The sequence below is a fragment of the Bos indicus x Bos taurus genome, chromosome 3 (genome assembly GCF_003369695.1).
Source record: "Bos indicus x Bos taurus breed Angus x Brahman F1 hybrid chromosome 3, Bos_hybrid_MaternalHap_v2.0, whole genome shotgun sequence".
Classification (NCBI taxonomy): Eukaryota; Metazoa; Chordata; class Mammalia; order Artiodactyla; family Bovidae; genus Bos; species Bos indicus x Bos taurus.
In genome coordinates, this window is record NC_040078.1 from 103,740,844 (window position 1) to 103,756,265 (window position 15,422).

The window sequence follows — 15,422 nt, forward strand, 5'->3', positions numbered from 1 at the left end:
AGAAGTTACGTGATCAAAAGCAATTAAGCATAGAAAATTAACTTTATTATTTTTCACATTAATGAAGGGGAACAGAAGTGTGGACAGTGTTAGAGCAAAACATGCTTTAAACAGGGAGTACAGGGCTTCCCTGGTGGCTCAGAAGTAAAGAATCCGCCTGCCACTGCAGGAGACACAGGTTCGACCTCTGATTTGAGAAGATCCCACGTGCCTGGAGCAACTAAGCCTGTGCACCACAGCTATCGAGCCTGTGCTCTAGAGCCCAGGAGCCACACCTACTGAAGCCCACACACCCTAGAACCCATGTGCCTCAACAAGAGAAGCCAATGCAATGAGCAACCCACACACCACAACTAGAGTGATTCCCCTACTTGCCACAACTAGAGAAAAGCCCTCACAGCAACGAAGACCCAACACAGTCAAAAATAAATAAATAAATAAAAATTAAAAAAATACAGGGAGTTCAAACCATCAATTTATGAAGGAGTGTGAATGTGTGTGTGGAAGCTGTGTGTGTGTGTGCACATGTGTGCGTGTGTGTAGTGTCTGTTGGTAAAGGAGAAGATGACATTTAGCAAGAGATACTAAATTCCTAGACTTCCTCATCGCTTTCCTTTTACTTCATGATTCTCCTTCAGTTACTTTTCAACAACACACTCTCCTGCCAGGCCTCTCTGGCACAATAAAACTCGTGACCAAAGGAGGAATTATTTAGATTTTCTAAAAGGTAGGCACATATAGGCGTGCTGAGTAGATAAAAAATTCAACCTTATTCAGCTCAATAGATAAGATACTATCTGTTTCCTGAGTCCTGGTCCAGTGTGCTTCCTGTTCAAGACTTTCTGAAAATGTCACATCATTATTCTAGTTTATCTTGCTATAACAGAATTGCTGCAGTGAATTCCCCAAGTCCTGTTAGCCTTTCAGTTCCGGTCTTGGGTTAGTCAAAAAGGCAATCTGGATCCAACTTGTTTGTGTTAGAGCTGCAAGTGTCTAAGATCCTAGTTAGCTTTCTATGGATAAATGCACTGTTATCTAAACATGTTCAACTGATATTTATTCATTGTTACAGAAGAATAACTGATGGACATTCTAATTTTATCCAGTAGTCTAGAAGATTTGGTTTTATGTAAATGTATCCCCATGACTCAGATCTATTCTAGGGGAGCTATTACATTAAAGTTTTGGAGAGGGCAAGCCTAAGGGTCAATTCCAGATAAATTTACCACAATAATTTAAGAGAGGGGTTTCCTTGATGGCTCAGATGGTAAAGAATCGGCCTGCAATGCAGGAGACCCGGGTTTGAACCTTGGTTCAGGAAGATACCCTCGAAAAGGGAATGGCTAACCACTCCAGTATTCTTTTTTTTTTTTTCACTCCAATATTCTTGCCTGAAAAATTCCATGGACAGAGGAGCCTGACAGGCTACAGTCCATGGGATCGAAGAGTCAGACATGACTGAGTGACTAACATTTTCATTTTCAATCTAAGACAGACACCTTGGGAAGGCTTTTGGGAGCCAGCTTCCCAGCCTTCTTTAGAAAATTAGCTTGACTGAGAACTATGTGCTTTCTATGAGTCTGTCAGCAAGAGGAAGCAGATGACAAAATAGTTAAAAGGCCAGGCTGTAACAGAGACAGACCCAAGTTTCACCACAAAGTGTCATACTAGGCCAATTATTTAACCTCTCTAAAGCCTCAGTTTCTTCATCTATAAAGTGGCAACAATAATATCCTGCCTCATTGTATTGCTTAATATACACAGGGTATTAAGTACAGTGCCTAGGGCATAGTGAAAAATGCGAAACTACATATTAAATCTACAAAATTAAGACAGTTAACAGTGGTTCAAATGTGTTTCAAAAATAGTGGGAAAGTAATATCTAGAACTCAGCTATTGCAACCTCACCTGGAATACTGCTGAACAACAGAAATTAAGCCCTAAAGGTCATCAGCAGCCACAAATGATGTCACAAAAGACATGAGCAATGTAGCTCACATACTTACTCATAGTAGAAACTCTCACAATTTTTTTTACTATGCATTTGCCATTTATAAGCATTCTTTAAAGTTTAGGTGCTTACAGCTGCCTAAATGTGCACATTATGAGATTAATAGGATGCAGCACACATGGAGAGTAGCAAAGTACCAGCACCATAATCTTGCAACATCAGTGAAATCTAAAAACTATGCACACACAGACACACACAAGGACTGAAAAGCAGGATGATCTATAGCTATCAGACCATCAGAGAGCTATACACACAGAAAGAGGTTCTGAAATTATCACTGCACAGTGCACTGTAGACAAAAATCCAACTAAAATGTATTTTCTGGGACTTTACCAGTATCAGTGGATAAGACTCCAGGCTCCCAATACAGGGGGCCCGGGTTCGATCCCTGGTTAGGGAACTAAGATTCCACATATTGCAACTAGAGAGGCTGCATGCTGCAATGAAGATCAGTGCAGGCAAACAAACAAAAATAATAAAAAATAAATACATTTTTAAAAATGTGTTTTCTTCCTTGCTTGCTTAAAGAAGTAAATAAAATATTATGTGTGTGAATGTTTTGGGAAATGTGAATTTTAAAACACAAATATGTTATTTTTTTTCCCCATGAGGCCCATATCTACCTCGTTTACTGTTGTGTGTACCTTAACACGGGGCCTGGCACATCACAGATACTCAGTTAATACTGGTTGAATAAATGAATAAGAATAACTTACATTTCTTTTAATAATCCAGATTCACTGTTATGAAAGAAAATTACTGTTTCTGTGGCTATACGGTATATAGATTTGTTCATTCACAAAAAGGCTATTTTCCCAGATTTCTCATAGAATTTTTATATATTTAATAGTTTTTTTCCACACACACACCCACCAAGTATTGAGAAAAGATTCTTCAAGTAATGGGAAAGGGTAAATTAGAGCAAATTAATAAATTAAGCTTTATGGCAAATAGATGGGGAAACAATGGAAACAGTGACAGACTTTATTTTGAGGGGACCACAAAATCACTGCAGATGGTGACTGCAGCCATGAAATTAAAAGACACTTGCTCCTTGGAAGAAAAGCTATGACAAACATATTCAGCATATTAAAAAGCAGAGACATTACTTTACCAACAAAGGCGCGTCTAGTTAAAGCTATGGCTTTTCCAGTAGTCATGTATGGATGTGAGAGTTGGACCATAAAGAAGGCTGAGTGCTGAAGGATTGATGCTTTTGAGCTGTGGTGTTGGAGAACTCTTGAGAGTCCTTTGGACTGCAAGGAGATCCAAGCAGTCAATCCTAAAGAAAATCAGTCCTGAATATTCATTGGAAGGACTGATGCTGAAGCTGAAACTCCAATTCTTTTTGGTCACTTGATGCGAAAAACTGACTCCTTGGAAAAGACCCTGATGCTGGGAAAGACTGAAGGTGGGAGGAGAAGGGGGTGACAGAGGATTAGATGGTTGGATGGCCTCACCTACTCAATGGACATGAGTTTGAGCAAGCTCTGGGAGTTGGTGATGGACAGGGAAGCCTGATGTGCTGCAGTCCATGGGTCGCAAAGAGTCAGACACAACTGAACTGAACTGAATGAATTAACCAAGGTGTTAGTTCTCATACTCTAGATTTTATTATTCTAAAAGTTCACTGATCATTTTAAGCTCATAAGTAAACTTTAATCATCTTTATGACTACAGTGTTCAGCCTCCGCTCAAGCCTCCTACACTGGCCCACTGCCCCATAAAAGGATTGTCTGAGTATGAAAATTCAACCTCTTTTTGACTATGTGATGTCATACTTCCTTTTGGTCTTCTGAACAAATCCAGCAACTTCCTTCTCATTCAAATGCATCTGAATCTCCTTTTCAGGTACACATTTTCCTTGTTTACTATGACTTGACTATTTTTCACTCTATAGCCAAAGCTCTTTTCAAGTATATTTTTGACTTCTTTTATTAATACTCTTCCTTGTTTTCTTGGACTTCCCTGGTGGCTCAGACAGTAAAGTGTCTGCCTACAATGCGGGAGACCCGGGTTCAACCCTGGGGTAGGAAGATCTCCTGGAAAAGGAAATGGCAACCCACTCCAGTATTCTTGCCTGGGAAATCCCATGGATGGAGAAGCCTGGCAGGCTACAGTCCATGCAGTCGCAAAGAATCGGACATGACTGAGCGACTTCACTTTCCTACTTTCACTTTCTTTCTTTCTTTCTTGTTTTCTAAATGTATATTGAATCACTCCTCAAATGTATATTATCAGTTTTTTTGAAGTTGCTTTACTTATGAGTTGGTTTACTTTTGAGATTCTCCCTCTGTGGATCTCAAAAGAATTCCTACAAAGGTGTGTGTAGGGAAATCTTAATTTGTACAAGAGGGAATCAGTAGAACTGAGGTAAAAGAATTGAGATATAGTTACTCCATTTATTTCTCCTGCAAGCTGATTGCTAATAAATAGCAATTGTTTATTGTTCAGCTGCTCAGTCATGTCCGACTCTTTGCAACCCCATGGACTGCAGCATGCCAGGCTTCCCTGTCCTTCACTATCTCCCAGAGTCTGCTCAAATTCATGTCCATGGAGTCAGTGATGCCATCCAACCATCTCATCCTCTGTCACCCTCTTCTCCTCCTGCTCTCAATCTTTTCCAGCATAAGGTCTTTTCCAATGAGTTGGCTCTTCATATCAGGCAGCCAATTATTGGAACTTCAGCTTCAGCATCAGTCTTTCCAATGAATATTCAGGGTTGGTTTCCTTTAGGATTGACTGGTTTTGTCTCCTTACTGTTCAAGGGACTTTCGAGAGTCTTCTCTAGCACCACAGTTCGAAAGCATCAATTCTTTGGCACTCAGCCTTCTTTATGGTCCAACTCTCACATCCGTGTATGACTACTGGAAAAACCAAAGCTTTGACTATATGGACCTTTGTTGGCAAAGTGATGTCTCTGCTTTTTTAATACACTGTCTAGGTTTGTCATAGCTTTTCTTCCAAGGAGCAAGCATCTGATTTCAGGGCTGCAGTCATCGTCCACAGTGAATTTGGAGCCTGAGAAATAGTCTGTAACTGTTATCATTGTTTCCCCATCTATTTGCCATGAAGTAATGGGACCAGATGCCATGATCTTAGTTTTCTGAACGCTGAGTTTTAAGCCAGCTTTTTCATTCTCCCCTTTAAATAGCTATAGCCATATTTTAAAGAATTCCAAGTCTGTGGCCTTTTCCCCACCAAAACAATGTATTTTGTATATCAAGCTACGTACCAGGAACACAAAATGTGGCAGAAATCCTGCTGTCCCCTATTCCACCCGCCCAGTGCCGACAATGACAATCAATCAGCATTCTTTCCTACCGAGAATTCCTGAGCCTAAGAACCCTTTATAATAAAATGCATCAACGAATGGGCTCAGCTGAGATTTTGATTGCTATTTATTAACATTCGGGGCATGGTTATGATATTGCTCAACAGATATATGCTAACAGTGATATTAAAAATTAAACCTCTATCCACAGCTGATCAGAGGAAATGGAGCCAGTCAGGCCTCATGTTTATCATACCTACCTGGAAACTACTGTCTTTTGTGGTATCCCCAGAGCTCTGAGACTGAAGGAGGCTCTGATTCATAAGGCTCAGCTCTTCTCTGAGCCTCATAACTTCCTCACGCTGCAAGGTCAACTGCTGTTCTTCACCTCTCATTTCTTGGTTCTGCTGTGAGTCTTCCTCCTTCCGTCCCTCTCTTGGAAAAGTGCCCTCCTTTACTGCCTTCTCTGGAATTTCCTTCTGCTTATTTTCTCCTAGTTCGGGACTTAGCATAAATATAATAATAAGAAAAACTATCAAAATGCTCCTTATAGTAGCAGAATATGGAGGAAAAATATGTACCAGTGAAGAAAGTGCTGCAGGCAAGATTTTTTTACCAGAATTCTACAGCGGAGCAGTTGTCTTATGCTTGGAAATAAACTTTAAAAACAAATCAGTCATATGTTTTTTTACTCATATGCAGGGAAATGACCCATCATAGGTTTTTGTTTACTGCTGCTGCTGCTGCTAAGTCGCTTCAGTCGTGTCCGACTCTGTGCGACCCCATAGACGGCAGCCCACCAGGCTCCGCCATTCCTGGGATTCTCCAGGCAAGAACACTGGAGTGGGTTGCCATTTCCTTCTCCAATGCATGAAAGTGAAAAGTGAAAGTGAAGTCGCTCAGTCGTGTCTGACTCTTAGCGACCCCATGGACTGCAGCCTACCAGGCTCCTCTGTCCATGGGATTTTCCAGGCAAGAGTACTGGAGTGGGGTGCCATTGCCTTCTCCAGGTTTTTGTCTACAGGTGTAGACAAATAAGCAGTTTACTGAATTTTTCACTTTTTCAACTTTTAGTATGGCATTGGGCAGATATAGCTTATAAAGTTTTTTTTTTTTTAATCACTCAATAAGCACCAGACACTTTGGCAGGCATTAGGGTTACAACAGGACAAAATCCTGTCCTTAAGGAGCTTACAATTTAGTGAGAAATAAGGATAAGTTAACAAGTGATTATATTAAGCTAGTAATAAGTAATTGGAGGCCTGATGGATGAGTTGGCACAAGCTAGGCAGATGTAAAGGTAGGGGTGTGTGCATACTTGCCTGTGTGTGTATATGCTGAAGATGGGGGATGTTGGAAGACTTCATAAATAAGATAGGTAAAAGCCCAGAGGCAAAAGAGAGAGTGTGCCTTAGGAAGATTATTTGGAATCTGTGTGTCAGAAAAGTCAGTTGAGAGATTGTTATGATCTGCCTACTAACCAACAGTGACTAGAATAGGATGGTGGGCATGAAAAGGCAAAATGGATCCTAGAGAGATATTCAGAAGACAGTATTGATAAAATCAGTCATTTATTGGGTGTGGCAGGTGAGGGAGAAAAGGGAGCAATGAGTGACACCTGGATTTCTGACGGGAACAAATGAGCAAGTGGATGGTAGCCCAAGAAGACAGAATGTAGGTATACACTGGAGAGATGCCTGGGGTGAAGATACAGATACAGAGGAACGTGAGCAGAAACCTTGGGATTAATGAGCCAGGGAGAAGGGGGAAAGTAAGAGGAAGAGGATCAATCTAGTCAGAAGCCTAAAGCCTTGTGAGGAACAAGCAGAGGAAAGGGGCCTGAAGAGCAAGCTCAGAAGCCAGAGTAGGGGGAGGAAAACCAAAAGGCTGTGAGCCACTGAAGCCAAGGGAGGGAACATACCTTCCATGGTTAGACAGCGTGAATGAAAAGTGAACACAAACAAGTCCATTTTGTTTTTATTCCATTAACCTTAAATTTGTTTCCGGTACCTTGGGGTCTAGCACAAGATGCTTCACAAGTTATAGCTGGTGCTCAAATTCTCTAAGAAGGCAATTTGGCAGTACATCAAGAACCATAAAAATGTTCAGATCTTTTGACTGAATAATAGCATACCAGTGAATTTACTGGTATAAAATAGTTGGCAAGAAGAAAAAAGCTGAATATATAATAATGCTCATAACCACAGTATTTAAAACAGTGATTAAGTGGAGACACAGAGATGGCTAAGATGATTAAAGATAAACCAACTTGAAAGTGGTATGCAGACTATTCATCAACATTAAATACTTAATAAAGTTGTGGAACAATGAATAATATATATATATTGTGTGTAAACATCATACATATGGGAAAGGTATATACAGAAAAAAACTGGAAAAGAACACAGGAAAAATTTTATCTATTGAGTTTTTTTTCCTTTTAAAATTCCTTTAAAAAGCAGAGACGTTACTTTGCCAACAAAGGCCCGTCTAGTCAAGGCTATGGTTTTTCCAATGGTCATGTATGGATGTGAGAGTTGGACTGTGAAGAAAGCTGAGAGCCGAAGAATTGATGCTTTTGAACTGTGGTGTTGGAGAAGACTCTTGAGAGTCCCTTGGACTGCAAGGAGATCCAACCAGTCCATTCTAAAGGAGATCAGTCCTGGGTATTTGGAAAGAATGATGCTAAAACTGAAACTCCAGTACTTTGGCCACCTCATGCGAAGAGTTGACTCATTGGAAAAGACCGTGATGCTGGGAGGGATTGGGGGCAGGAGGAGAAGGGGACGACAGAGGATGAGATGGCTGTATGGCATCACCAACTCAATGGACATGAGTTTGAGTAAACTCCGGGAGTTGGTGATGGACAGGGAGGCCTGGTGTGCTGCAATTCATGGGGTCACGAAGAGTTGGACATGACTGAGTGACTGAACTGAACTGAATATATTCAAATGATAAAAAACATGAGATAAAGAGTAGAATGTTTTAAAAATAAATTTCTGATAAAATAATGATTCCTTCCATCCTCCATAAACTCTTTTCCTTTTCCTACTCTCAAAGGAAGTCTTCAGACTGGGAAAATGCAAACATATACCTAATATTTTTAAAAAATGGAAAAACTGACTTCTGCATTCAGGAAGATAAAGAAGACATACTTTTCCCTATTTTTCCCAACAAGTACAACTAAAAACTCTGGACATTATATATAAAACAAATATAAGAAGACTCTGAAAAGTAGGAAGAAGTGAAATCAGCTAGGGAACTCAGGACTTGAAGAATGACACGTCTATGAGTTTCCTGGGTATTGTATATTGTAGCCGTGTATATTCACGACTTAGTGCTGAAGAAGCTGGCAACCCAGACAACACCAAGAAGTGTAGATGGAAGGGTTTTTACTCTGTACAGAGGACCAGGAAATGGACAACCAAGCAAGAAAGAAAACTTTTGGACATTATCCACTTTTCCCCAGCCAAATGTCATAGAAAAAAACTCTGGTTCTACCTCACTCATGTCAGCAAAGGTCAAGATGGGAGACCAAATTTCCACCTTCACCAGATATAAGAAGGTACCTCAACTCCTCTGCTGGGGATAGTGTCAGAGGCCAGTGGGAAGCAGGGGTTTTCATCCCTTCCAGGTAGTACTAGACAGGGGAATATGGACTTCCACCCCTACCTGGAAATAAGGAGGTACCTTTCTCTCTATTGGGGTAGTTTCAGAGGAGGCCTAGTAGAGGGTCAGGACTTTCACCACTGCCCTGCTCATGATATCATGGGGGCCAAGTAGAGAGCATTAATAAGACATCCCTTCCGTCACAGTCAGTGCAGTACAAGTAGAGGCCTAGTGAGGAGTAGTAACTCCTATCATTACCAGCAGTAATGAGGAGTCCTTCTTTCTTTGGGTGTTCACAGAGGCTGAGGGGGGAACCAAGACTTCTACTGTAACCTGGGGTAGTAATGAGACAATATACTCCTCTATGTCACCTGCCCCAGAGTGGCATCATAAGAAGCCAGCTAAACAGAAGGTTAAATAAAACAAGGTGTAGAGTTTTATAACATAATACCCAAAATATTCAGATTGCATTCTAAAATTATTCATCATAGCAAGAACCAGAAATCTCAACTTGAATGAGAAAAGGCAACAATAGATGACAAACCAAGATGTCAGGATTATTTAAAAATATTTTAAATCAGACCTCATAAAGTAATTCAAAGAGCAATTATGAAAATTTGAAACAAATGAAAAGGTAGAAAGTCTGAAAAGAACTAGAAAGTCTCAGTAAAGAAATAGAAGATATAGGGGGCGGTCCTAAGATGGCAGAGGAATAGGAAGGGGAGACCACTTTCTCCCCCACAAATTCAACAAAAGAACATTTAAACGCTGAGTAAATTCCACAAAACAACTTCTGAATGCCGGCAGAGGACATCAGGCACCCAGAAAAGCAGCCCATTGTCTTCGAAAGGGGGTAGGAAAAAATATAAAAGACAAAAAAAGAGACAAAAAGAGGAAGGGATGGAGCTCCATCCCGGGAAGGGAGTCTTAAAAAAGAGAGAAGTTTCCAAACCAGGAAACACTCTCTCTCACTGCCGAGTCTGTGGCAAGCCTTGGAAGCACAGAGAGCAACATAACAGGGAGGAAAAATAAATAATCAAAAGCCACAGATTACAAGCCCAACGGTAACTCCCCCAGCGGAGAAGCAGCGCAGACACCTGTACCTGCCACTAGCAATCAGGGGCTGGACAGGCTGCATTGCTTAGAGTAAGGACCGAGCCTGAATGCCCCGAGGGCAATCTGAGGGAACTAACTTGGGCTAGCAAACCAGACTGTGGGATAGCTACCACTCACGAAGCCCTAATCTAAGACACCGCCAGGCCTGTGCACAGAACAAAGTACTGAACAGAGATAGCCGGCTGTAGACCATCCCCCTCCGGTGACAGGCAGCCAGAGCCGGAAGTGGGCAATCGCAGCCCCAGAAAGACATTATCTACCAAACTGCAAGCAGGCTTCTTTGCTAACTAAGACTTCTTGGGGTTCTGGACATCTGCCTGCGAAGGTGCGCCGGTTGTACACCCAGAAAACCTAGTGGCAGGGACAGGGGAGGTGATAAGTCCCAGCGGCGCTCGCCAAACACCTCATCACCTCAGCTGCTAGGACCTGGGAAGGGCACAAAATGCAGGCCCGACTGAGTCTGCGCCTCTGAGGACTACCCGAGTGCCTGAACCTGAGCGGCTTAGACCTGGGAGGTGCAGGCAGCCCAGGGCCGGCCTCGGACGGTTCCCAGTGGAGCAACCTAGAGCCTGAGCAGTGTGGGCAGGGAGGGCACATGTGCCGTGAGCGGGGGCAGGCCCAGTGTGGCTGAGGAACTGCGAGCACATGCCAGTGTTATTTGTTTGCAGCGTCCCTCTCTCCCCACAGCGCGACTGAACAAGTGAGCCTAAAAAAAGTGTCCACCACCGCCCCCTTGTGTCAGGGCAGAAATCAGACACTGAAGAGACCAGCAAACAGAAGAAGCTAAAACAGAGGAAACTGCCTTGGAAGTGACAGATGCAATAGGTTAAAACCCTGTAGTTAGTACCGACTACATAGGAAGGGGCCTATAGACCTTGAGAAATAAAAGCTGGACCAAGGAACTATCCGAAAATGAACTGACCCCACACTGCCCACAACAACACCAGAGAAAGTCCTAGATATATTTTTACTATTTTTATGATCATTCTTTATTTTAATTTTTAAAATTTTTAAGTCTTCTATTACTCCTTTAATTTTCATTTTTATAACCTACTATTACTTTGCAAAAAAAAGACCCTATTTTTTTAAATCAAACTTCATATATATATACATATTTTTTTAACATAATTTTTGTGACTTTGTTTTTTTTTCTTCTTTTAATATTGTATTTTTGAAAATCCAACCTCTATTCTAGATTTTTAATCTTTGCTTTTTGGTATTTGTTAATTTTGTACCTTTAAGAATCCAATCTTCAGTACCCATTTTCACTAGGGAGCGAGATTACTGGCTTGGCTGCTCTCTCCCGCTTCGGACTCTCCTTTTTCTCCACCAGGTTGCCTTTGTCTCCTCCCTCCCCCTTCTCTTCTCTACCCAACTCTGTAAATCTCTGTGTGTTCCAGATAGTGGAGAACACTTAGGGAACTGGCTGGATCTGTCTCTCTCCTTTTGATTCCCCCCTTTTATCCTCCTGGCCACCTCTGTCTCCTTCCTCCCTCTTCTCTTCTCTGTATAACTCTGTGAAAATCTCTGAGCGGTCCAGACTGTGGAGCGCACATAAGGAAGTGATTAGTGGCTAGCTTGCTCTCTCCTCTTTTGATTCCACCTCATCTCATTTGGGTCACCTCTAACTCCCTCCTCCCTCTTCTCTTCTCCATGTAACTCTGTGAACCTCTCTGGGTGTCTCTCACTGTAGAGAAACTTTTCATCCTTAACCTAGATGTTTTATCAATGATGCTGTATAGAAGGAGACGTCTTGAGACTACCGTAAAAATAAGACTGAAAACCAGAAGCAGGAGGCTTAAGTCCAAATCCTGAGAACACCAGAGAACTCCTGACTCCAGGGAACATTAATCAACAGGAGCTCATCAAACTCCTCCATACCTACACTGAAACCAAGTATCACTCAAGGGCCAACAAGTTCCAGAGCAAGACATACCACGCAAATTCTTCAGCAACACAGGAACACAGCCCTGAGCTTCAATGTACAGGCTGCCCAAAGTTACTCCAAACCCACTGACATCTCATAACTCATTACTGGACATTTCATTGCACTCCAGAGAGAAGAAATCCAGCTCCACCCACCAGAACACTGACACAAATTTCCTAACCAAGAAACCTTGACAAGCCACCCGTACAACCCCACCCACAGTGAGGAAACTCCACAATAAAGAGAACTCCACAAACTGCCAGAATACAGAAAGGACACCCCAAACTCAGCAATATAAACAAGATGAAGAGACACAGGAATACCCAGCAGGTAAAGGAACAGGATAAATGCCCACCAAACCAAACAAAAGAGGAAGAGATAGGGAATCTACCTGATAAAGAATTCCGAATAATGATAGTGAAAATGATCCTAAATCTTGAAATCAAAATGGAATCACAGATAAATAGCCTGGAGACAAGGATTGAGAAGATGCAAGAAAGGTTTAACAAGGACCTAGAAGAAATAAAAAAGAGTCAATATATAACGAATAATGCAATAAATGAGATCAAAAACACTCTGGAAGCAACAAATAGTAGAATAATGGAGGCAGAAGATAGGATTAGTGAACTAGAAGATAGAATGGTAGAAATAAATGAATCGGAGAGGAAAAGAGAAAAACGAATTAAGAGAAATGAGGACAATCTTAGAGACCTCCAGGACAATATTAAATGCCCCAACATTCGAATCATAGGAGTCCCAGAAGAAGAAGACAAAAAGAAAGACCATGAGAAAATACTTGAGGAGATAATAGTTGAAAACTTCCCTAAAATGGGGAAGGAAAGAATCAGCCAAGTCCAAGAAACCCAGAGAGTCCCAAACAGGATAAACCCAAGGCGAAACACCCCAAGACACATATTAATCAAATTAACAAAGATCAAACACAAAGAACAAATATTAAAAGCAGCAAGGGAAAAACAACAAATAACACACAAGGAGATTCCCATAAGGATAACAGCTGATCTTTCAATAGAAACTCTTCAGGCCAGGAGGGAATGGCAAGACATACTTAAAGTGATGAAAGAAAATAACCTACAGCCCAGATTACTGTACCCAGCAAGGATCTTATTCAAATATGAAGGAAAAATCAAAAGCTTTACAGAGAAGCAAAAGCTGGGAGAATTAAGCACCACCAAACCAGCTCTCCAACAAATGCTAAATGATATTCTCTAGACAGGAAACACAAAAAGGGTGTATAAACTCGAACCCAAAACAATAAAGGAAATGGCAATGGGATCATACTTATCAATAATCACCTTAAACGTAAATGGGTTGAATGCCCCAACCAAAAGACAAAGACTAGCTGAATGGATACAAAAACAAGACCCCTATATATGTTGTCTACAAGAGACCCACCTCAAAACAGGGGACACATACAGACTGAAAGTGAAGGTCTGGAAAAAGATATTCCATGCAAATAGAGACCAAAAGAAAGGAGGAGTAGCAATACTCATATTAGATAAAATAGACTTTAAAACAAAGGCTGTGAAAAGAGACAAAGAAGGACACTACATAATTATCAAAGGATCAATCCAAGAAGAAGATATAACAATTATAAATATATATGCACCCAACATAGGAGCACCGCAATATGTAAGACAAATGCTAACAAGTATGAAAGGGGAAACTAACAATAACACAATAATAGTGGGAGACTTTAATAACCCACTCACACCTATGGATAGATAAATTAAACAGAAAATTAACAAGGAAACACAAACTTTAAATGATACAATAGACCAGTTAGACCTAATTGATATCTACAGGACATTTCACCCCCAAACAATGAATTTCACCTTTTTCTCAAGTGCACATGGAACCTTCTCCAGGATAGATCACATCCTGGGCCATAAATCTAGCCTTGGTAAATTCAAAAAAATAGAAATCATTCCAAAGATCTTTTCTGACCACAATGCAGTTAGATTAGATCTCAATTACAGGAGAAAAACTATTAAAAATTCCCACATATGGAGGATGAACAACACGCTGCTGAATAACCAACAAATCACAGAAGAAATCAAAAAAGAAATCAAAATTTGCATAGAAACGAATGAAAATGAAAACACAACAACCCAAAACCTGTGGGACACTGTAAAAGCAGTGCTAAGGGGAAAGTTCATAGCAATACAGGCATACCTCAAGAAACAAGAAAAAAGTCAAATACATAACCTAACTCTACACCTAAAGCAACTAGAAAAGGAAGAAACGAAGAACCCCAGGGTTAGTAGAAGGAAAGAAATCTTAAAAATTAGGGCAGAAATAAATGCAAAAGAAACAAAAGAGACCATAGCAAAAATCAACAAAGCCAAAAGCTGGTTCTTTGAAAGGATAAATAAAATTGACAAACCATTAGCCAGACTCATCAAGAAACAAAGGGAGAAAAATCAAATCAATAAAATTAGAAATGAAAATGGAGAGATCACAACAGACAACACAGAAATACAAAGGATCATAAGAGACTACTATCAGCAATTACATGCCAATACAATGGACAACGTGGAAGAAATGGACAAATTCTTAGAAAAGTACAACTTTCCAAAACTGAACCAGGAAGAAATAGAAAATCTTAACAGACCCATCACAAGCACGGAAATTGAAACTGTAATCAGAAATCTTCCAGCAAACAAAAGCCCAGGTCCAGATGGCTTCACAGCTGAATTCTACCAAAAATTTAGAGAAGAGCTAACACCTATCCTACTCAAACTCTTCCAGAAAATTGCAGAGGAAGGTAAACTTCCAAACTCATTTTATGAGGCCACCATCACCCTAATACCAACACCTGACAAAGATGCCACAAAAAAAGGAAATTACAGGCCAATATCACTGATGAACATAGATGCAAAAATCCTTAACAAAATTCTAGCAATCAGAATCCAACAACACATTACAAAGATCATACACCATGACCAAGTGGGCTTTATCCCAGGGATGCAAGGATTCTTCAATATCTGCAAATCAATCAATGTAATACACCACATTAACAAATTGAAAAATAAAAGCCATATGATTATCTCAATAGATGCAGAGAAAGCCTTTGACAAAATTCAACATCCATTTATGATAAAAACTCTCCAGAAAGCAGGAATAGAAGGAACATACCTCAACATAATAAAAGCTATATATGACAAACCCACAGCAAACATTATCCTCAATGGTGAAAAATTGAAAGCATTTCCCCTAAAGTCAGGAACAAGACAAGGGTGCTCACTCTCACCACTACTGTTCAACAAAGTTTTAAGTTTTGGCCACAGCAATCAGAGCAGAAAAAGAAATAAAAGGAATCCAAATTGGAAAAGAAGAAGTAAAACTCTCACTGTTTGCAGATGACATGATCCTCTACATAGAAAATCCTAAAGACTCCACCAGAAAATTACTAGAGCTAATCAAAGAATATAGTAAAGTTGCAGGATATAAAATAAACACACAGA

At 40.5% G+C, this 15,422-nt stretch overlaps 1 protein-coding gene across 4 annotated transcripts in view; it reads right to left on the reverse strand.

The window, feature by feature from the left end:
• CCDC30 (coiled-coil domain containing 30) overlaps positions 1–15,422 on the reverse strand; it is a 145,868-nt gene that overhangs the window by 43,193 nt on the left and 87,253 nt on the right. For 3 of the 4 annotated variants that reach the window (XM_027537599.1, XM_027537597.1, XM_027537598.1), the window contains exon 12: positions 5,546–5,789. The exons of the other annotated variant lie outside the window; for it this stretch is intronic. In XM_027537599.1, the coding sequence (XP_027393400.1) occupies positions 5,546–5,789 (244 nt within the window). The remainder of the gene's footprint in view (positions 1–5,545; positions 5,790–15,422) is intronic. 4 annotated transcript variants of the gene reach the window in all.